At 34.1% G+C, this 23,105-nt stretch overlaps 1 protein-coding gene across 3 annotated transcripts in view; it reads left to right on the plus strand.

The window, feature by feature from the left end:
- Window positions 1-23,105, plus strand: part of DIAPH3 (diaphanous related formin 3) — a 233,725-nt gene that overhangs the window by 137,309 nt on the left and 73,311 nt on the right. For all 3 annotated transcript variants that reach the window (XM_021417820.1, XM_021417802.1, XM_021417810.1), the window contains 3 exons: window positions 2,465-2,589; window positions 10,577-10,741; window positions 16,886-17,021. In XM_021417820.1, coding sequence (XP_021273495.1) covers window positions 2,465-2,589; window positions 10,577-10,741; window positions 16,886-17,021 — 426 coding nt within the window. The remainder of the gene's footprint in view (window positions 1-2,464; window positions 2,590-10,576; window positions 10,742-16,885; window positions 17,022-23,105) is intronic.

The raw sequence follows: 23,105 nt of genomic DNA on the forward strand, positions 1-23,105 counted from the left end.
TCAGCTCTAGGCAATGATTTTTTTTTTTATCTGGCAAAAAATAAATAGCTCTTTCTCAGCTGCTACCCACGTTTTTTTTTAAAACTCATGTACTTTCTGGCTCTGATCATTCTGACATTTTGTAAGTATTTTAATTTTATGCACATTTAAGACAAGACAAACTATGTTATAAAGAATGATACTGAACTTGATAATTAATACTAAACACAAGGTAGATATTATGTATTTCCTAAGAGCTTTCTAAAAAATTAATTTATAAAAAAACTTTCTTAAATTTGCGTGTGCCTACCCTCAAACACTTCTTAAGCCAGCAGAATTATGACTTTATATTAAAATCAATGTTGATCCTGAAACCTATGAAGACTTGAAGCACATCTGTAGTAAGCATTGTCAACTTCTAATTTTAACTCTACTTCTCTAACAAAGCAGTTTCTTAACTGCTAAAGCTAAATGACCTATCTGGTGATTATTAGAGTTTGCCAGATCACTCAGTGAAAATCTCCCAAGCCTGATACAGAATTGGAAAACTGTGATTTTGAGTAAACAGAGGGTTTTTTAAATTATGGTTATAAACTGAATTGAGTTATAATTATAATATGAACATACATTTATATCCCCCTATACTTTTTAGAAACGGTGATTGTATAGAAATTACTTTTTTTACGCTGTATTAACATTTGCACGGTTACAATTGATCATTTTATACTTGCATTAACCTTTCTGTTATTAATGGGATTGTAGTTGCTATGCAACATTTTAATCCAGTCATTTGGAGATTCTTGTCAGAATTTTATGAGAGAAAGATGTGTTCAGTGAGTGCATCTCATATTTTCTATCACATATCTCTATGCAGAAGGAAATCATGGATGCATTACAGATCCTATTGACATCATAGGGCCAGAAACTTTATCCAAGGATTTTGTAGATGAAGGTACCTTTACCTTTACAAGAGCAGTATATAACAGTTGATTTAAAAAAAAAAAAATGTGTCACAGAATCATAGAGCTGTAGAGATTGGAAGGGACGTCTGGAAAACATCTAGTCCAACCCCTCTGCTGAAGAAGGTTTGCTGTGGTGGGTTACACAGGAATGCATACAGGCAGATCTTGAATATCTCCAAAGAAGGAGACTCTACAACCTCTCTGGGCAGCCTGTTCCAGTGCTATGTCACTCTCACACTAAAGAAATTCTGTCTCATATTCATATGGAACTTCTTGCATTCCAGTTTGTGCCCACTGCTCCTTGAGATATTTATAAGCACTGACAAGATCTCCTCTCAGTCTTCTCTTCCACAGGCTAAAGTTCTCTCAGCTTTTCCTTGTAAGAGAGATATTCCTGGCCCTAATCATCCTTGTAGCACTCTGTTGGACTCTTCAGTAGTTCCCTGTCATTCTTGAACTGGGGAGCCCAGAACTGGACACAGTATTCCAGATGTGGCCTCACCAGGGCAGAGCAGAGGGGGAGGATCACCTCCCTTGTCCTGCTGGCAATGCTCTTTTCAATGCATTCCAGGATACCATTGGCCTTCTTGGCCAGAAAGGCACACTGAAGGCTCATAGTCAACCTGTTGTCCACCAGGACACCCAGGTCCTTCTCTGCATAACTCCTTCAAAGCAGGTCATTCCCATATCTATACTGATGCATGTGGTTACTCCTCCCCAGGTGTAGAACCCTACACTTGCTCTTGTTGAACCTCATAAGGTTCTTCTCTACCCAACTCTCTGGTCTGTCCAGATGTCATTGAATGGCAGCACAGTATTCTGGTGTGTCAGCGACTCCTCTCTGTTTTGTATCATCAGCATTCTGTGCATTCCTTCAAATGATTGCAAGTTGCATTCCTCTTTTTCTGGTAAGAAATTTTGCAGTTTTTCTGCATCCTATTATAAATCCCTGATGTTTCCTCTCTGCTCTTTTCTTTCTCTTAAATCTCTTTATTGCTTTACCTCATCTCAGCTTCTGCGCTTGTCTCCAGCTTTAAAGGCACATTGACTCTTACAGATTCTGTTGTGTTTCTTAACAGGCATTGTGCTTTCCAACTTAGGGAGCTGGGTCTTAGGTTTCATGCATAGGTGTTTAATAACCTGTTTTCTTTGTTTTGAGGCTCTTTTCTTCATGATCTACCATAGAAATGTTGGTATTTTCTGTATTAACAGAATGTTGTTTAAGAGAGCTTTGTGATTCTTGAAGTTGCTTTAAAGCTGCCTATAGCTGTTAATCAGAAGAGAGACTGGTATATGTATATCTCAAGTTATTTAAAACTGACCGTGCTATATCTTAGGCATAAGAACAAAACAAAATGCAACATTCAAACAATATTCTAATCAGAATAAGGCAACTGTACAAGTGAGGAGAACTGAGCATTGTAATGTAAATGTAGCATGCTGTTTTGGATAAGATTTTAACTTACAAATTTTGCAATGTTTCTTGTTTAAGGTGTTAAGAGAGTTAATGTTCTGTGTTTTAGTCTCAGCAGAAAACCTGGAGAAGAGCCTGAAGCATATGGAAAAGCAACTCCAACAGCTTGAGAAGGATTTGCAGACTTTTCCAGTTGCTGAAGATAAGCACGATAAGTTTGTAGAAAAAATGTCTATATCCTTTGGAGTACTCTTTAGAAAAACACACACACAAATAGTTTTCTTTTTCTAGCTTCAGCCTGTAACATTTATTTCTGAAAAAAAGTCTTTTCTCTTAAAAGCTAAGTACATGAACAGCCTTATTAATGGAGTCATCTGTAGTGAATAGAATTGGGGGAAAATGCTGTTAGGTTTAAGTCTGTGTTTAAGTGTCTTACTGGGTGATTTTTCTCCTAGGAATATATTAGAGGAAGATGTGCATCACCCCGTGTTTGTTCTCTATTGTATGCATTACTATTCAGAAGAGTTTTGTACATGCAACAATTAAAACAAAAATTTCTCTTATTGCTTAAATGAAATTTACCTTCTCACTATCTATTCCAAGCCCTCTAGCCAACTTAACTCAACTTGTCTCATATGTGACAGGAAGATATTTAATTTAAGCCAAGAAAATCATTCTCTAACTTAAACCTCTTCACCAACTGTTGGCCATGTATGCTTGGCATGGGGAGTATCCTAGGAGCTGAAATATCAGCAGACAGAGAGAGAAAAGTTGAAATTTCCTTACTAGGCATAGTTATTAGTTATAGGTTATTACCTTACTGGAAGTCTACTTTGCTATGTATAAAGACAGGAGGACTCAGGAGACAGTTATTCACTGTTCTTGATTAATCTAAAACTATTTTATTTAATAGTTAGTAATAATTATAATTAATATATAATATATTTGTATTATATTATATTTGATATATAAATTAATATATTAATAGGACAGCAAGAGACCCTAAAGCCAAGTGGCTCTTATCACTGCTGCATTAGGGCCAATTCCCTCTTCAGAAGACTAGCTGCAACTAAATCATATATAACTTGGCTTTAGGGCTCCTCTGGACTCTGGAGTATTTGTAACCTTTCAGTGTTACTATTAATTTTTTCTATTGTTGTTATTGTTGTTTATTTTGTTGGTGAAGCTATTCTTTGTTATTGTTGTTGCTGTTGTTAGTGCCTTACTTTTCCAACTCAGTGTGGTATTGAGAGATTTGTTGAAACTCACTAGCACAATGTCTATAGTGCAAAATGTTTTGTCTCTGAAGAAGCCAATAGTATAGAGGAGAACTTGGAGAGTTCTGAATCTCCTCTATAAAAAAAGATATAAAAGAAGTTAACAAAAATCATTTGGGATTGAGTGAAGAATAGCCTGAAGATATAAGTTTCACTTAAGGAGAGCAGAGAGCAGTGAGCTGAGAAATAAATCTGTGCTAATGTCAAACATCTAAAATTCCAAAAATGATTAAGTAGGATGCCTAATTTCCTTTTGTGTTACTGACACATGAGGTATTTCTGGAACTTGATGGCAGAAAGTTAGTGGAATACTTTGATAGAAGGTTATAAATTGCATTTGAGACAGAATAGGTCACAGTTGTAAAGCAATAGTGCAAGAAGTTAAAATGTGATATTCAGATAGGTAAATGGGTGGACCTTGTCAGTAAATGCCATAACTTTTCTCAGAGTTCAAATTCCATCCCCATATATGAAAAATATTAGAGCAATTTACTGAGCTCTTAAAAAGGATATTGATCATTTTAGGAAATGAAGAAATGTCCTTTTCAAGCATCTCAGAAGCAGTGCTTCAGCAGTATTGCTGAAGATGCAGATTATCAGTGTGTGCCACAAAGATGAGCCATAACCAAAAAGTTAAATTAGTTGTTTGTAAGAGTTGTCTCCAGAGAGATCTTTGATTGAACCAACTGTGCAATATTTTATATGAAGGGATGATCTCAGCTGAGGTCTGTAGGAGTTTTATTAAAATAAAATAATAAATTAAATAGCAATAAATCCCCAGACTTGAAAAGATTTAAAAACAAACTCAAGTATGTACCCTTGGTAGCACTAGACACCAGAGAAACTGGAGCTGAAAAGGTGTATTTTTTTAAGAGGGCTGCAAGGAGGAACTGAGCTGTGTAGCTGTAAGTATGGTTTCTATACCAAGAAAAATTGATTAAGACTAAATAAAAACAACTATCAGATATGTATATAGACAGAACCCATATATGTATATATGTATGTATGTATATGTGCGTATATATGTATATACATATATGCAAGATACAATATTATGTGAGAGGGACATTGTGGGTTTTTTTTAAGGCGAAACCATTCCTTGCAGAACGCAGATTACGGTGAGACATTCAGTGGAGCATAACTGAATATCCATGCATCTTTCAACAAGATGTGTTTAGAAAGTCTTCCAAGAAAACAGATTTCTCAAGGGAATAGTAGAATGACTATTTATTCTGGATTAATATCTAGTTAAAAAATGAAATTGAAAAACTCATGCCAAAAAGCAGATTCTAGTAGATACTAACAGGAAGGGAAGTGCATTTCAGTGACTATGAAGTAATACATCTAGCAGAAGAATGTTGTATGATGACTTCTTGAGAACAACTGTAGTTAAAAACAATCAGAAAGCATAAGTAAGTTGTTGTAAAAATCAGTAATAATCTTATAACTTGAGTACTTCCATCACCTCATCTCCAAAGTATTTTGTACACTTACTGATGTGGTAGAGAATGGTGACAACAATGATCAACAATAAGCAATAATTTCAGCATGAAAGATGTTTAAATAGATTAGGACTCCGAAGCTGGAAAATTAAATGAGAATTAGTAAAAAAATACTTGTAAATTTGTATACCATGGAATGGGAAAGTTCGGAAGGTATTCATTGTTTCTTGTAAATAATTATGAATAAAATACTATCTAACAGATTGTAACATACTAACAGAGATGTTTACTCATGCAGCAGCCAATTAAACTGCAGCATTTACTTTAAAGATGTTGTAGAGGTTGACAACGTAAATGAATTTCATTTAAGGCTTAGACAGTCAGCTAAAGATACTATGTCTGGAGCTTAAACACATTAGCCCAGAGGTAGCTTTAGCTAATAAAATCAGTAACCTGCAGACTGTTAGAAGCTAAATACTACATCAGTTGGCTTATCATGCTACACTTATCCTATTTCATTCTTGTTTTCTCCAATCACTGGGTATTGATTGCTGTCAGAAACAGGTGAGATGAATATTTTATCATACTCAGAATAAATCAGTGCAAGTAAAACCAGCTATGCTACATATTTCATTATATTAGACTATTCAATCAATATTTTGAACAGAAAATATTATGAGCGGGAATGGTTTGCCCTTACCTACTACCTCTCCCAGTAGAAAGGCAGTAATTTCAGAATGGTGAAGTTGCATTTGGTTTCTAGTAATTTCTGTGAACGCTCTAATTAAAGAAGCTCACTTTTAGAAAAGCAGGAGCTTCAATAAATTACAAAGCAAAAGAGGTTTGATGTAAAGGTTAGATAATCCTGCACAGCATGATGAAGCCTGGATGTGTCTTAACTTTTATTCCTATGACAAGGAAAGCTGAATGATGCTGAAGCCTTGAAAGGCATGCAGCTCATAAAAAGAAACCAGTAGGAAATCTGAGAAAGGAAGGATGGTGCTTTGTTGGAAATAATTTTTCATCTTGAGTACAATTAGGCTTCATGGACAAGCAGGCTATTACATCCTGTCACTAAATATCACAACCCAAAGTTCCCTAATGAACTGATTAGCATTCTTGTTTCTTCAGGAAGTCAGATATATGCACAGTTGGTGCGCCCTTTTATTGACAAAGTCTATAATTATGAATATTTCTCTTATATATTAAATTGCGCTAGTTTGTCAGTCATCTTATGTATACTAGCTGAAAAGAAATTATAGTCATTATTGTAGTTCATTTGTTTGCTTTAATTAGAACAGTCAAAGAATATTGAACTGATATTGATTTATAGTATTAAATTCATTCAGAATAATGTTCAAGAAAAAACAGTGAACAAAATACATTTGTACGTTCAAAATGAAGATTTAGTGGGTTTATGAAGAGAATTTAAATTACATGTTGAAAGCTTAATTAAGTAGTTTAGTCAACATCTTCTGTATCAGTCCAGCTCACATCTCATGATTTTCTAAGTAGCAGTTGAGAAACTCTTGACAAATTTTATCCTGTTTAACCACTGAATGTATTTATAATGGTGATTTTCACAAAAGTTTATGGAACTAATACTTGAGAGATAGTACGCTGGTTGATACCTTTCAGCTAAGAATACAGTCCTTTCTTTTTGGTCAGTTCTCTATTCCTTTTTCCTTGTTGTTTAAGTTAATTTGCGAAGAGAAGGAAAGAGTAGCACTTAGCCTGATTCAAGTGAGGTAGAAGAAACCCAATTCTTCTGCAAAGAGGAAACTACATGCTGCCTCTAAACTGCTGGTTAACCAACCAGCCGTATAGTTTGAAATTCCTTCTGTGCAATGTGAACAAACCAAACTGTAAGACCTCTGAGGATCCTAAGGGGTTTGGAAGATTACAAGACCAGAGCTGTTCAGGTGAAAAGGGACTGCATGTCACTCTTTGAGAAAGGATCAAGATGTTGACTGAGTAGACATGTAATTCATAGGATTTGGACAAACAGTGTAAATTTAACTTAAAGTGTGTAATTCTTTTTCTATCTGGTCTGGACTTCAGACTCATTAACACTGGTTTTGTTCATAAATATAAGGGATATACACACAGTGATAAAAATGCATGTTAATTTGTTTAAGTATTATGTTTAATATAGAGGTAAGATGGAGTGAGTAAATCAAGGAAAAGATATTAGTAGACGAATACTCTTCAGAAGATACTAATTTAAAAGTCTAAACATTAGTGTGTCTTTTCTGAACTACTATATTCAGAGAAGGAATTTTACCATTGATCCTCGCTATGTATATAAAATAAAGTCCCTGTGACATGTATTTTTCAGATAATTGCAACTGTTTCCCCAAGAGCTTCATGTGGTAAATTCTCACTGGAGCCCTGCATAGTTTACACCCTTCAGCCCTAAACAAAATTGCTCATTGAAATCCTGGTTTGAAATGACCTCAATCTACTTACACCAGTCTTTGAAAAATTTGCTGTGTTTTTACAGAGACTACTGCTGACTCATATAGTGACAGTCTCAGTTCCATTTTGAAGATTCTGCTAAAATACATGCAGCATCTATACGCCTATTAATCTTTTGTACTTATGCAGAATCATATTCCTTTTTGGATCGCCTACGTTTAATATGTGGGTTAGTTTGTCAAAAAGTCACGTGCAATGAATATAGGGTCTTCTGAGAAAATGTTTGGCACGCTAACATAATTTGTTATCTACTGTAGAGTAACAGCTGATTTTACATGTCTTGATACTCTCCACTATATTAGTATTTTATATAGCACAATATATTAAAATCAATATAGTCTTAAGGCAAGCAGTCCACTATGAAAAAGCTGGCATGAATATGCAAGCTGCATTGCTTTTCTGTTCCAATAATGAGCAGAATGATGATCTGAAGTCCCATGAGTACAAAAAGGCTGTCCATGAAGTGAAGCCATTTCAGAAAAAGTTAACAAATAACTAACTTCTTGATTTTCTTTTCCTCCCACCTGTGTTGCAGCTTTGCTGTACTTCTGTCTTCATTCATCCAAAGCCAATGAATCGTGTAGCTGATAATGCATATATATCAACCTGTTCATAATAATTACAGTTGGGATTGCCGTGCTCAGTAGTATTCCCTGTTGCCTCCAGTTTAGCTAGTGCTGGCTAACAAAAGCTGTATTTAAGGAAAAAAAGGAAGAGGACTTATTAAAAATACCTAAATTGAACCACAGTCTCAGTAGAATGCCAAGAGCTTAGGGTATCCCATAGCACACCAGACAGAAAATAAAAATTCAGAATTCTCTGTGTCTGGGACTGAAACACTGCATAGTAGCACATCTTTCCAGAATACTGCATTTTGAGTTTAAAATTTTGCACCATGTGTTTGAGGAGATTCAGTTCCAACAGTTTAATATAAGCACACTATATAGACACTATTAGCATAGTTGTAACTGTACTTACATCTTGTAGAATATCACAGATATTTCTTCTCAGAAGTTTCCTTTTTAGGGTATGCTGGCATATCATTCATTTACATCATCAAATATACTTTTTATTCATATTTTTAACTTTTCTAAGATTTTTTTCTTCCTAGAACACTGAAGAAAGTTACTGGCATGTTTGATGTATGGCATTTATTTTATTGTATACGATTGTCAACAAAACAAATTTACCTGTTTTCCTTTAGCATTCCAAGCTATGGAAATAAACAAGCTCAAAAATGCAAGAAATAGTTATTTCTACCTAAGTTCTGTTGATCTAAGATTTACATATAACTGTCCTAAATTACAGTATCAGAAATGATCAAGATGCAAAAACATACTTTGTTATTCATCATTCTTTTTTATTTTTTACTTAATATTTGGGCAGCTGTTGCATACAGATCTCTCATCCACTCTCCTTGCTGCCCCACCAATAAATATTGTGCATGTTGGGAAATAAGTAGAAGAAGAATGTTTTTAAAGGAACTGTAACAATCTAGAAAGACATCTTATAGTGAAAATCAAATGAGATGTAGTCTCTAAGTAAAGCTAAAATAGTAGTTGATACAAAATTTGAAGAGTAAAAATAATCACCCTGTAGTAAGTTATTCCTATCTATCTGAAAGAGCAGAGTGGACAAAAATTCTATTTCTTAGATTTTAATTCACCTAATTAAAAATCCTGTTCTTCATAAAAATAAAATAGCAATAGTGTATGTCAATTCTCTTTTATCGTAATTAGGGTGGGCAGTGGGAGAAAAGGTAAAGTTGTCATTTTTTGTCTTCTACATTCTTTTCCGCAGCATGAAGAGAACAGAATATAAATATTTGTTTAGTTGCCTTTCCATTTAAGTAAATACTGGATGAAATTGTCCCACAGACCTACATGCAGTATTTCTTCTCTGAACTTTTACAAACTATATAATCAAGTGGAGAATAAACATAGTTATTTTTTATTTGATTTCATTTGCTATGCAGTATTTTGGTGCTTTTTATAAATTGTCTGTCTCTTGTGGAAGTAGTTCTGTTGTTTTCACCTCTAATTTAATTAAATTGTATTGGCATTGTAAATAGCCTTAGAAAGCATAAATATCTGATGCAGCCACCAGAAATAAAAATGGAAGCACTACTGTTGCTATACTAGCATTTTAGAAAGCTTCTAGGATGAGTTTTTTTTCTTTCATATTTATTATTTTTAATACTGTTGTTTATTAACATTTCTATTTTTACTGCATTTGACGTAGTAATTACAGTATTTCTTGATAAGTTAAAGCATTTGGATTAGTTATTGATATCTAAATTTCACTTTGCTTTTATGTATGTGGCAGAGTGACATGCATTTCAGTGAAGTTAGCTACTAGTTCTGAATCAAATTAAATAATTTATATATTTTAAAATGAGTATATTTTAAAAATATGTTCTAAGTCTCCAATTTACTTAAAGTAAAATTACGTGTTTGACCTTAGAGCTAATTGTGCACATGTTCTTAAATGAAAATCCAAATTAGTTTCTGGAGAGGGAGAGAAAGGGAATGCACTTGAGTTGCTCCCACCGACAGTTCTGGAAACTATTTTATTAGATTGAGTCAAAGGCATTATTGGCTGGTTGGGAGGGTTTTTTTGGCAGGTTTATTTGGGAGATTTTTGAAGAACGTATTGTATACCTAAGCCTTTAGTTTCAGTGAGACAGTGATATAAAAACAGGAAAAAAAACCCAAACAAACTAAAAACATTAACAACATTCAGCTGCTGAGTTTCATACTTTTAATTTCATAACAAATTGCATGCCCGTAAAATAATCTTTAAATTAAAAGAGGCTGAGAAAATTTGATGAAAACATCTTGATTTATCTAGAGTGCTAATATACACAGAAAATACCTGGAAGTGTATATGATGTGGAAGGAATTATCTTGACACTTCATTTAACGCAACTGAAAAATGTGTATGTAATACAGATCTATGCTAAGTTAAAAACTGTGGATTTGAATGGATTTACTGAGTATTCTTGCAGCCTTAACAGCAGCATACAGCTTTCTAGTTCATGCCAAAGAAGATTTTCAGAAACTTTCACGGATGCATGAGAACATGGAAAAACTGTATCAGAACGTGATGGGATATTACGCCATTGATCTGAAGAAAGTTTCTGTGGAGGAGTTTTTAACTGACTTAAACAACTTCAGGATGATGTTCATGGTACAGTCTGCTCATTTATTCCCTAACATTTCTTAAAAATCACTTTTGTAGTCTTTACAATCTTGAACAAAGTAAAATAATTTTCTTCCGCCCCAAACAGCATCTAATGCTCATAACAGAAATTTTACTTTGTGCATCCTAAATTCTACTAAGTTATGATAATGAGGTTTGGAGTTATTATTTTTGGATTATTTCTTTTTGAAAGAAATGGAAATTCTTCATAACAAAGAGTGTAATTTAAAACTGAACGTCTTATGTTTATTTATAACCTGAATAGGAAAAATATGAAACTCCACCTTTCTTAAAACTACTTTTTCTTTTTAAAGGATGTTTCTTATTTGCTTAAAAATAATAAAAAAAATAGCTATCATTCTGTGTATTCTTTTCCCATACAAAATCCAAATACAAAACTTTCATTTATTTAATTACTAACATTCTATTTTTTATTTTGGGAGAAGTAGCTAAGAATTATTTTATAGTTTTTAATGTTTGTATTATCTTTGAGAAACAGCATTAGACTGATGCAGGTTATTTTTAGGTAGCTTTTCATGTATAAAGCTCAGAACACTGTCAAAAGCATAATCCAAACTCACTGTTAGCAGATCTTTCCTTTAGAGTTATCTAAAATAGTCATAGATTATTAGGTTATTTCATTCTTTCTTATATTACAGGTCATTACATACTTTACATAAAAACATATATATAAACTTTCACAAATAGTAACTTATCATAAAAGCTTAAAGTTTTTTGGAAATTTAAATGTTTCTTTAGGTAGTTTTTGAGTCCCAACACATTTTCATCATGTTTACAAATATTAGTAATGGGTATTCTTTAATCTCAATGTAGCATTTTTTATTATTTTTTTGTTCTACCAAAATATGATTTGAGAGTTTTAACAAGAGTTCTTTCTTAAAAGTGAAGTAGAAATTTCTCACCATAGTATTTCTTTAAACATTTGGAACTCACTATATATGGCTACAAATGGTTGTCCTGGCACATTTCAGGATAATCAGCTGTCTCCAAAAAATATTGCAAGTTCTTTTACCATTGCCAGTATCATTTTTCTGGAGGAAGGGTGATTAAAATTTGATGATATACTTCAGAATATATACACAAGACTGGCATAAACCCTCAATTTCAAATACCAAAGCAAATTTAGGAAAGTCTGAAATACTTTTTTACAGGTCCCGTTTAGGATTAGTGAGGATCGCTGTCTTGGTTATTTATAATTATGCTCAGATTGGTAAGATTGTGGGGACCAAGGAGAGTTTGTTGATTTTCTGTGGTATTTGTGGTCATTCTTCATTTTGTTTCTGGCTACTTCTGACTACATAGTTTAATTTGTAAGCTACCCTTCTGCAGGAAGGAAATTTTAGCATGAGGTTTGAGATGTAGACTGGTGCAGTGATCAAACTCTCCTGTTGATCTGTAGAAAGATTAAATTGCTCGTTCTGTCATCTTCTTTTTGCAGCCTAACACTTATCATTACAATATATTTAAGTTGCTCCTTTGTTTCCCAATCTTATTTGTTGTTGTTTTTTAATGTTTTCAGACATGTCAGAGAGTCTAGATAGGGAAAAATACTTCTGTTTATATATCAAAACATGGTTTGCAATTCCTGTGTCCTTCCATCTTTAGGAAAGGACTTAAAATGGAACACACATTTAGCAGAGTTATTAGAATGTGTAAAGATTATCGAAGCTCTGCTGCTTCAGAGTTTAATGGCTAAAATTCTAGAAGATGCCATCTTCAGTCAAAATAATTTTGCTCAGCGAGTTACACATTGCATGACATTCAACAAAGGTAAATGCTGGATCCTGCACTTGGGTTGTAATAATCTCATGCAGTGGCATAGATTTTGGGAATAGTGGCTGAAAACTTTCCCATCAGAAAAGGACCAGGAGGTTCTGGCTGACAACTGGCTGAACATGAGCCTGCAGTACGCCCAGGTGATCAACAAGGCCAATCGCATCCTGGCCTGAGTGGCTGTCCTCGTGCATGCAACATTGGTGAGACCACACCTCATATCCTGTGTTTGGTTTTGGACCCCTCAACACAAGAAAAATATTGAGTTGCTTGAGTGCATGCAGAGAAGAGCAACAAAGCTGGTGAAGGGACTAGAAAACAAGCGTTATGAGGAGCAGCTGAAGGAACTGGGGTTGTTGAGTCTGGAGAAGAGGAAGCTGCATCACTCTCTGCAACTATCTGAAGAGATAACAACAAGGAGTGTCTCTTTTCTAAGTTTACAAGTGATAGTATGTGAAGAAACAGTCTCAAGATATGCCAGGGAAGGTTTAGATTGGGTACTAGGAAGAGGAGAGGGTGATCAAGCATTGGAATGAGCTGTGCAGAGAAGTGGTGGAGCCCCCCTGGAGGTATTTAAGAGATGTGTGGACGTGGCACTAAGGGACATTGTTTAGCAATGGGATTTGGTAGGTCAGGTTGATCATTGAACTTCATGGTCTTGAAGGTCTTTTCCAACCTAAATGATTCTATGATACTGTATGTCTGACTTTTTAAACACAGATACCAATTATATTTTCCAAACTTGTTCAGTTCCTAATTTGAAACCCAGGAAACTGATTTCAAAATTTCTAAATGTTACGAAATAGTTGTATTAATTTAATTTCTAATTTTTAAGCAACACCTTCTATTTAAATGCTGTGGAATAAGAATTCTAAGTGCTCAGATTCATCTTTAATTGGAGATACAAAGTTGGAATTGTCCTTTATCTTAATTTCCCCATACTTGCTTTCTGTGTCCATAGAACTAGCACAGTTATGAACCCCCTGCTTCACAGCTGTGTTATAAAGATAGATTCATTAATGCTTTGAAACACTTAGTTGTTATTGATGAGCATGATAGAAGAAACCTTGAGGAAAATTAATAATTCTGTCTTGCAGAGCGCAATTTGAAGGCTATATGAAGAGGGTGTGTAGATAAGGCATGAAACCACTTATCATTCAATGACACTAAACAAAATATTGAGTAGTTGCTGAGGTTTTAGTCTATTTAGAAAAGATTTTTGAGATGCCTAGTGTGAGACACCTGAGGCCTGATTTTCAGAATTGTTTAGGATTGGTTTTGATTACTGACAGAAATGGAGGGTGTTTGGAAAACATAGCCCAAAAGACGTTTAAACTTAGTGCTAAGCCATTACTGCATTCTTAAATAGACCAATAAAAAAAGACAGCTTTAGTCATTGCTACATGTGGGAAGGTTATGTCATCTTTGTTGTCAGGCAAAGCTGACAATTTAAATACAGTTTTATTTAATTAGGATACTTTTGTATTTTTCAGTTAATGAAAACTAAGCTTTTTAAAATCTGGTTAAATTTCAGGTTAATAGCTAACACTGGAATGCATTTTGTATGTCAACGTTATCTGGACGCTGTAACACTCTCTGACTACCAAATCTAGTGCGCATTTGGTTGGCTGAACCCCAAAAATAGGTGAAGCACCTTACCTTCAGGGCTGTAATGCCTGCAGATAAGTTCCTGATACACTTACTGCAGCATCTTATTTATCTGACATCTCTGTTCACCTGTTCTTTCACAGAGTTGGATGTACTGCTAGTAGGCTCACTCCTTTCCTTGAGAAAAACAGCTTTCTTAAATAATATGAAGTGATTGTAATATTTTCCCTTCTTATATTTATCTAATGGTTAGAATTTTCCTGTGGTAGTGTGTATAGGAGAAAGCAAAAGATTCTTTGTATCAGCAACTCTTAAGTCCAACACAGTATACTAATCACAGAACTACAGAAACCCCTTGCTCCTATTGCTACGAGATTGCTGTGCAGCAGAAATGACAGAAGAAAAGTCTGAATCAGTGCTATAATAAGAACATACAAACGGTAGAAGACTTTAACATTTGTTTCCTAGATGCTAGGGCATTAATCTTTTGTATTATACAAATACTTAAAAATCACAAATGATCCAGGAAAGCACAAGAGAGTACCCAAGAGCTCTCTATCCCAGAAACTCTAAGCCTTGGCATGGTATGCAAAAAGCATCTACTTCTGTAGCTCTTCTGAACAATAACTTTGCATACTGTGTTGGTATACAGTAGATGTGGTCAGTCTGTGTGTAGTGTTTTAGGCTTTTTGAGCAATCTAATATTAAGACATTTAGTATTTGAAATGCAAACGGCATGAGACATAGAACATGTAAGGTAGGATTTTATTCCAGGACATAGACTTCCAAATGTAGGCATCTGCCTCTTGCTTTATCTGATGGCATGTAGTCTCCTAAATTTTTGGTTAGTTGTTGCTCTCAAAGGAGATCTATCAACAGAAGCGCCTGTATCTTCGAGTGGTGTCTCAAATGGTGTTTGAGGCGTCATCACCCCAAAATTTTAAGTTATGTCACAGGACTTGTGGGAGGCCGTTGTCCTGCTGAGGGAGAGGCTGAAACCAGGATGTGATACTCCAGAGCAACCAGTGTGCACTGGATATGAAGGTGTGAGCTACTAAACTGAGTCTTGTTGACCATTTGAGTTAGAAAGGAATACACATCTAAATTTGCATGGTTACAATCTGGGGCTGAGTTCTACTGGAGAAGTTCTATTTTGGGGGAAAAAAAAGTAGATGTGAAGTAGAATTTTCTTTGATTACTATGTTAGGCAAGTATATAATTCCTGCCAATATTGTACTTGTGCTCATGTTCATTTAGAGTTTTGCTGTCTAGTTTATTTTATTGAATGCTCAGTCTGAAAGTCTGCAAATAATTTGTTAAAATTAATTCAGTATGGAATTTTAGCATTCTTTAGGAGGTTTCTCCCCACCACCCCTGTCAAGAAAATTGACGGGTGACCCTGGAGAAGATACTATGGAAGTAAAGTTTTGCTGTATTTAAAAAAACCCTTTCATTTCACAGTCATTTTTCATGATTGAAAGCTTATTCTTCATCAGTTTTCAAGGAGAAGCATTTCCTTACAAAATCCGTGTACATTTTTTCCTTATCTTTCATCACTGTCTATTGCAGTGATGTTACAAGCAGTGCCTGCGCAAATATTGCTATAATCCTTATTTATCTGTGGTGTATTGAAGACAGAAGAGTGGATTCTTCACTCCATTCTTACGTTTTCTCAAAGTGCAGGCTAGAGGCTTTTCTGCTAAAGACAATATGAAACAATAACTATCATTGCAAACATGCCAACTTTGCATAAGAACTTAAGAAAATTTTAGATATTTTGTAGGAGGGGGCAACTTTGATCTGTTGTGAAAGATGGGACATTGTATGTAACTGCATTTTGAAAAGAGAAACTTTATGCAATGAAGAATAATATGCTGTTAGTTTTTCTTGCATGACCTTATTTAAAATTATATGAAGAATCCTCCCTATATGAAACATCTTTAACACATACAGAAATTAAGGAAGATTTTGAGCAAACATATTGGCACGTATATTCCAGCTGCAATGAACTTTACATTTAATGTAACCCACACAGCTATGTACCAGCGTATTCAGCTAACATTAAAATAATGAAAAGGTTACCTTAAAAGCACTTTTAAAAAATATGATTGAATGTGATTTTTTTTGCTTTGTGTCTGGGTATGCAAAAGAATCATTTTAAAACTCTGAAACTCTCAGTTCTGTTTTGGCGTTATTGGAAGCTTTGGAGTACTTATTTATAATTCAAAATAAGCTATGTAGTATGGATTTTAACCAGAAAACAAGAATTTATAAACTCATCGAACTAATGCTTATGTAGATAACAATAAGAAAAATTAACTGATAAGTCACCAAAGTAATTTTGTTTCCTTTGGTCTAGTAGCATTATGAGAAAGAATAGATCTTGAAATTCCTTTAGAACTACAAGTAAGGAACATAAATTTATAGTTTTCTGAAAAAAACCAGCTTGTTCAGATATTCTGACTTCTTTCTGCATTAATATATATATATTTTAAGCTGTAATTCTTGCTGAATTTATAATCCCATTTGGAGCTGATTAGTATTCTATTGTATTTATTCTGAATTTGTTTATTCTTCTGAATATAATGTACTGTACGTAGCATGTAAAATATTTGATAAATTAAGATTAGTTAGAATATGTAATTTTTAAGTTTTTGTGTTTTTAAGCTAAACTTTCTTTTTTGCTAAGAATTCAGTTTTAATGCAATTTTTTTTTTTTTTTTTGCACAGCAAGCAGTAAAGGAGAATATAAGAAGGAGAGAAGCAGAAGAAAAACAGAGGCGTGCTAAAATAGCTAAGGAGAAAGCAGAAAAAGAAAAACAAGAGAGGCAACAAAAGAAAAAGCGTTTGTTAGAAATGAAAACAGGTGAGTAATGTAGAAAACAACTAATTTCATCCAGAAAATTACTGGAAATAAATCTGCCCTTTTTTAATTCAAACGTGCAATAGAGAAAAGGCAGATTAAATGGTTGCCTGTCAATGGTTAAAACTTACATCAAAGAGATTCTTAAATTTTATTTTGTTAACAGGCTTTTCTAGTTTATCTGGTTTCCTCAAGGTAGTTCAGAACTTGTAATGTTGCTTAGTATTTTTCCATTTGAGCACACTGCAACTTGCGCGAAGGTTGGTATGCCTTGAATCATAAATAAGTTCAGTTATTCTGAGAAGCTGTTATGTTACCTGAGAATAAACATTCTCTAAGTCATAAAGCCATTTTTATTTCTTTAACTAAGATTACATATTCATTTTGTTCTTTTAAGAGTAAAAGCCCACTCTGAAGTACTGTGGATTCTTCTTTGAATATGTCAGTTGTTATTCCAACAGATCCCTATTGAAACACCTTCAAAGAAACCTCATCCATGCATTTTTAAAGTTATTCATTTATTCTGTGTTGTCTTTTGTACCAAGAGACTACAGACACTGTAAATTCTCTGTTAGTAAAGAAGATCTCTGATGATTCTCTATGCTGCTGTATTTTATCTTAGATTGAGCTTCTGGAATCCTTCAGAATGATATACGACTTACAGTGTAAATTATCATGAGCTGCTTTCATTTTTTTCTGAGCAGATCTTGTTAAACAGTTCCCCACTCAAACCTTGGTTCGCACCTTTGGAATAAATGATTATCTGTCTCTTCCACATTTCACTAATATCCAGAGTAGATGTGTGCCTTGAGGTGTGATACTAAAGTTTTCTATTAGGATAGAAACCAAGAGACTCTCCTCCAAACAAAGAAATGTAAATTTTTTAGAAGTACATGTGGCACTCTTTTAAAGCTCAAAGAATGTACTATAGAAGACTTGAAAAAGGGTAGAAATAGTAGCTGTATTCTTGCATGGTTGGAAGTGTTTCAAAAAAGGTTAGTTATATTTCTCTAAGACATAGCGTAAGAATGACTGATAGTGCTTTGGATATACAATTGATAGTCCTTTTGGGAAAACAAAAGTTCTTCTCGGTCTCATTTTTCCTGTATTTGTGTTTAAACTTTCTCTGAAACAGGTTCCAGTGTTAGACACTTCTGAGTCACATGCCTGTATTTCTATATAGGCCTCTAGTAGCTAAACCCGCTTCTTCAGCTACTGTGGCTGTGAACTATGTATTTGAAATCCAGAAATCATCTAACTCATTGAGTAAATAGCTACATTGTCTGTTAGTAGATTGTTTTTGTTTGCTTGTTTTATTAGATTACATACATGTACAGAAAGAGATTTCTTTCCTTTGTTAGCAGCTACTTAAAGTCCCTCATCAAATGGGAAAAGAGCATGTTGGAGTCACCTGAAACTATAAACGCATTGGATCTGATATTTGCTAAACTGGCTATTGCTGATGTTGGTTTCTTTTTGTTGCTGTTGTTCTGCAGAGCTCTTTGTAAGGTTTCTTGTGCTTGTCACTTTGAATTGTCATTTTAAAAGTCTATTAGAAAACCCAAATTCTGGCAGTGGAAAGCACTTACAGTAGATTTATTTGTCAGGAAGTACTGCAACAATGATATGAAAAGTGGGAGCTTTGGGGGAAGGGGAGGTTGTTTATTTTTTTTACTTTGGCAGTTTTATTGCAACCATATTTACTAAGAAGAATAGCAAAGACTTTAAAAAAAAATTGCTTTTTTTCCGCTACTTTCCTAGCCACAGCTAGTTCATTGAAAGACTAACTCTGCTCTTTAAGAATCTGTGAATCAATCACAAAATGTTTACATCTGACTTGCTGACAAACATTCAACCAGGCCCTCCCTCTGTCCAAATACATGAACACTCTTAAGTGTGACAATGTGGAGTAACTGATTTTCTGCTACATTTCATTTCTTTATAGGGTTTCTAGATCAGATATTGGATTTGTAGGAACATTATTTCAAATGTTGTGTGAATGAAGCCACTCAAAACTCCTTGGTGTCACCATCCCAGAAAATATTTTCTTTCGTTTAAACAGATGCATACTTGAGTATAGTCTGTAGGTACTGACTGATTCTTTAAGGCATTTTTTTAACTGAACAGATCGTAATGTACTCTGCATCTCCACTCTTCAGTTTTCAGTAACATCACGTTTTAACTGAAAATGACATGAAGGATAAGGATGCCTATGTATCACTGTGCTATATGCCACTTCTGACTTTCTTAACTGTTTCTGTTACACTTTCAAACAGAACTTTATTAGACTGAGACTAACTCTTAGATATTATATTTCATTATCACTACAAATTATTCTTTACTTTCAATCACTGTCATTCAAGCAGTCAGACCTTAATATTTGTACCCTAAATCCGATACGAGTTAAAAAAAAAAAAAAAGCCAAAAACACAGAGCTACTTTTGTAGAGCTAGCAGTAATAGCTACCACTGATTGCTGGCAAGATGACATGATCAAATTTGAGAGCCCTTCAGCAAGAGAAGACAGAAATGGGTATTTTTTTCTTCTGTCTTCTCTTTCTCTCTCTACTCATGCTCTAGCAAGGTGACTTAGTTTCTAGACAGTTCCCAACCCTTGTTCTCGTATCCTTAGATTACACAATGTATTGTCCTTCAGAGGATACCCTCCCGGGCTGTAGCAGTGCCTTCAGCTTAATTTTTTTTTCTTACTTAGCTGCCAATTCTTTTCTTAAATATTAGAGCAGTCTTTTCCCATGCTTTAAGTTGTGCATTTTTCAGTGACTGTTAATTGCCCAGTAGTGACTACAGTGTGTTTACAGGTCTGAAGCTCCAGCTTTCAGAGCGTGCCCATAATTTCAAGGCCTGAAATGCAATCCGGTACTTAAACTGGGTTTATATCATCATCCTGAATTTGTTTTGTTATCCATTGGTCTTGTTACAACACAGATGCTTAAGTCTAGATTCTCCTTTGTTCTTGAAGTCCTGTTCTTTGGATTGCTTAATCTCTCACCTGCTTTTGAAATTTATTTGAAGCATAAGGTTGTCTTGCCTATGGTGTCACCTTCTGCTGCATGAGGCAATTCACGTCTTGAATAAACGACTTACATAATGCTAAAAAAAATTAGCTATTTGGGGAATATTACTTTTTTTTTGCCTTCAGAAAAACCCAAGATCTTAACCATACAAGAAAAATATGGATTTTACCTAACTTGTACTTTACCTGAGTAGGAAGTTGCATACAGCACACTAGGACTGTATCACACCAGATTTGTCTAGCACTACATAGATTGCATTAACTCAAAAGGTGAAAAGTGGGAAAGTGATCCCAAATTTAAGATAACTTCTGAGTTTTAAATTCTGGGTGAATACAATCATTTCATCAGTAGTAACTGACACAATTCAAACATGAGAACTGAGGTGGTCCTACAATAGACCAGCCTTCTCCTGAGCCTTAATAGTCTTCTTAGCCTTTGTTTTGCCTTTGATATACAAATGACAACTTTGACATGTATATCGTAACTTACATGCTGTCATCCGTACTTCTGCACCAGACTGCCTTTGAAATACTTTACACCAAGTTCAGCATTTATACGGACATTTTCTAAAATTAGGTAAATACACATAGTGTGTGATAAATCTTCATAAAGCTTTTGCTTTGATATTTTTTAATATTTAAACTATAAATATATTCATATTTTCTAAATTGTAAAATATATTTAGGATTTTGTGAATATTTTGAAAAAATGTAGACTTTATAATTTATATTCAAACTTCTGCTAGTAAGACCATACATTTTTATTATTTATGTGGAATTGCCTGATTTATTGTCTTGCAAGTATTTTTTTTGTGTCTGTTTTGAAACTTAACCCAATGCCATATCCAAATCCTTGTAAACTGTAGTCTGCTAACATTCTGCATCTCTACTTTATATATCTTAGATAGTAATACTTATGTGGCCTAATGATCACTGTATAACAGTGATCATTGTTATATTGTTATAACACAGGCTAAAGCTTAAATTCACATAATAAAAACATAAGTTCCAGATCTTCCTCTGAGCTCCATCCAAACTTGAAAGGTATATGAAACTCAATAAAAATTTTGAATATTTAAGCAGTAATTGTTTTTTTTTTATTTTGAAATGTATGGTAACAAAATCAGCTCTCTAAATAATCTCTGGTATGCAAAGTGATAATCATCGTGAGATACTTTGTCAATAAGATTACTTTACTTTACTTGCACCTTTGAAGCCAGTCTAAATTAACACATGCTATGGTTACAAAGGTAAATAACTTGTAGAAAAGGATCTTTATGTAAATACCACTTCATACTATTAACAGTCAGATACATGCTTTCTTGTGCTGTTCAGATTCTGGGCAGAAAGCACATCAATCAATTATTTTGATCTTATCACAGTGTAAAGAATCCTCTAACTGTGATAACACCAGCTAAATTTATTGGAATATAATTGAGAACTCCATCATTGTGGCATCTTCATTGTGTCTTTCTTTGAATACTATTTAAATAACAAGCAATGCTTTAATCAGTGGTTATTTACAAAGGATGCACTTTCTTATGCAAAAGCAGTGAGGTGATGTCCAAATGATTTCTTAACATTCTTGATTGGAAATCTGATGTTTAGTTTCTTTTCACTGTTGCTTCTCAGTTTCACTTTTATCACAAGAAACTAGGTTTAAATCGTTGCTTCAGTTGATTTAGACAGTTATAGCCTAATTTGAAGTCAGTTTTGCAGCATTCCTTTTTGCGGAGCTTTTTGTATGGTTTACCTGGTTTAAGGAAAAGGGGACTCTCATGTTTCACAGATTTGCTAAAAGTGTTTTATGCTTTGATTCTTCTTTATTATTGTCAGCTACGTTGTGAAATATGAATATTTTCATTAGTTGAATAGTGTTCTGCAAAACAAAAAGGCACTGAGTATCCTAGCACTGACAGTTTAAACAATGAAAACTGTAAACAGAATTAAGTAATTAAAATTCTGGTTCCATCAGATAAAATTAAACAACAGCAACACTACCTATTAATAGGTACCCTCCAAGACCCAATTTTCCCTGTCTAGTGTAAGTTCATAAGGCCTCCATTTTATTAATTTCATCTCACTGGGAAAGGAGAATCAATAGTTCTTAATAGCATTCTTTCCCTCTGAGGGGAGTGAAAGATTGCAAATGTTGCATATTATAAAAATCAGTTTCTGATCCGTAACAATTAAAATGTCATCAGTGATTTCTAACATATGTTAGTAATCTGTTGTCTGTGGGTGATTTTCCTCAAAAAACTCAAGTTCTGTGCGACTGCAGGATTGTTGCTAGATTTTATGCATTTGAGTGTATATGTTTTGTGCAATTAAATTTACTGTTAAGCAGGCAAAAGTTCTAATAATCCTATACATTAAGAAATCCTGAGGGTATGATATTAATATCCAACAAGTATTTTGTGTAAGTTCTCTCTGGGAGAGCTCTCCCTTTCATAATTTCCCTATTGTTGATAACTCTTTCTAGTTGTTCTCTAACTTTCTAGTTGGGCCACTGATACTTACATGGATCCTCTTCACCAAGGGGACTCCTGAGGTAACATTTCTGTCATTTATTCTTAAGGACTACTTTTATCATGAAATCACTGCAGAATGAATCTGTTCTGTAACTGAGGAGCACAACTTTTTTCTCTTGAATTAAATAACAATGAGCAGAAGGAATTATGGGACTGTATATCATTGTCTAGTTACTTACTGATATTAATACTCCGTGGGCAGTTAACAGTAAGCTCATGACAGACTTGGATTGTAGTTCTAATTTTGCTTTATACCACTTGAAAGAAAGAAGGAAAGAAAGAAAGAAGAAAAGAAAGGAAGGAAAGAAATAAAAAAGAAAGAAGACCCATGCACGAGGAACAAGATGTGACAAAAACTGACCGTGAATCCACAGGAAAGGAGACATAGGAGACACAAGCTGATATGTCACTAAGGATGGAGCTTGTTTATTAGCTGCAATTGTATTGCCTTGGCAGAAAAGCATAAATTATTGAAAGCAGATGTTCCCTCAAGAATATTTGTCATGTTTGTACTTGAAACTAA

This window comes from Numida meleagris, chromosome 1, assembly GCF_002078875.1.
Source record: "Numida meleagris isolate 19003 breed g44 Domestic line chromosome 1, NumMel1.0, whole genome shotgun sequence".
Classification (NCBI taxonomy): domain Eukaryota; kingdom Metazoa; phylum Chordata; class Aves; order Galliformes; family Numididae; genus Numida; species Numida meleagris.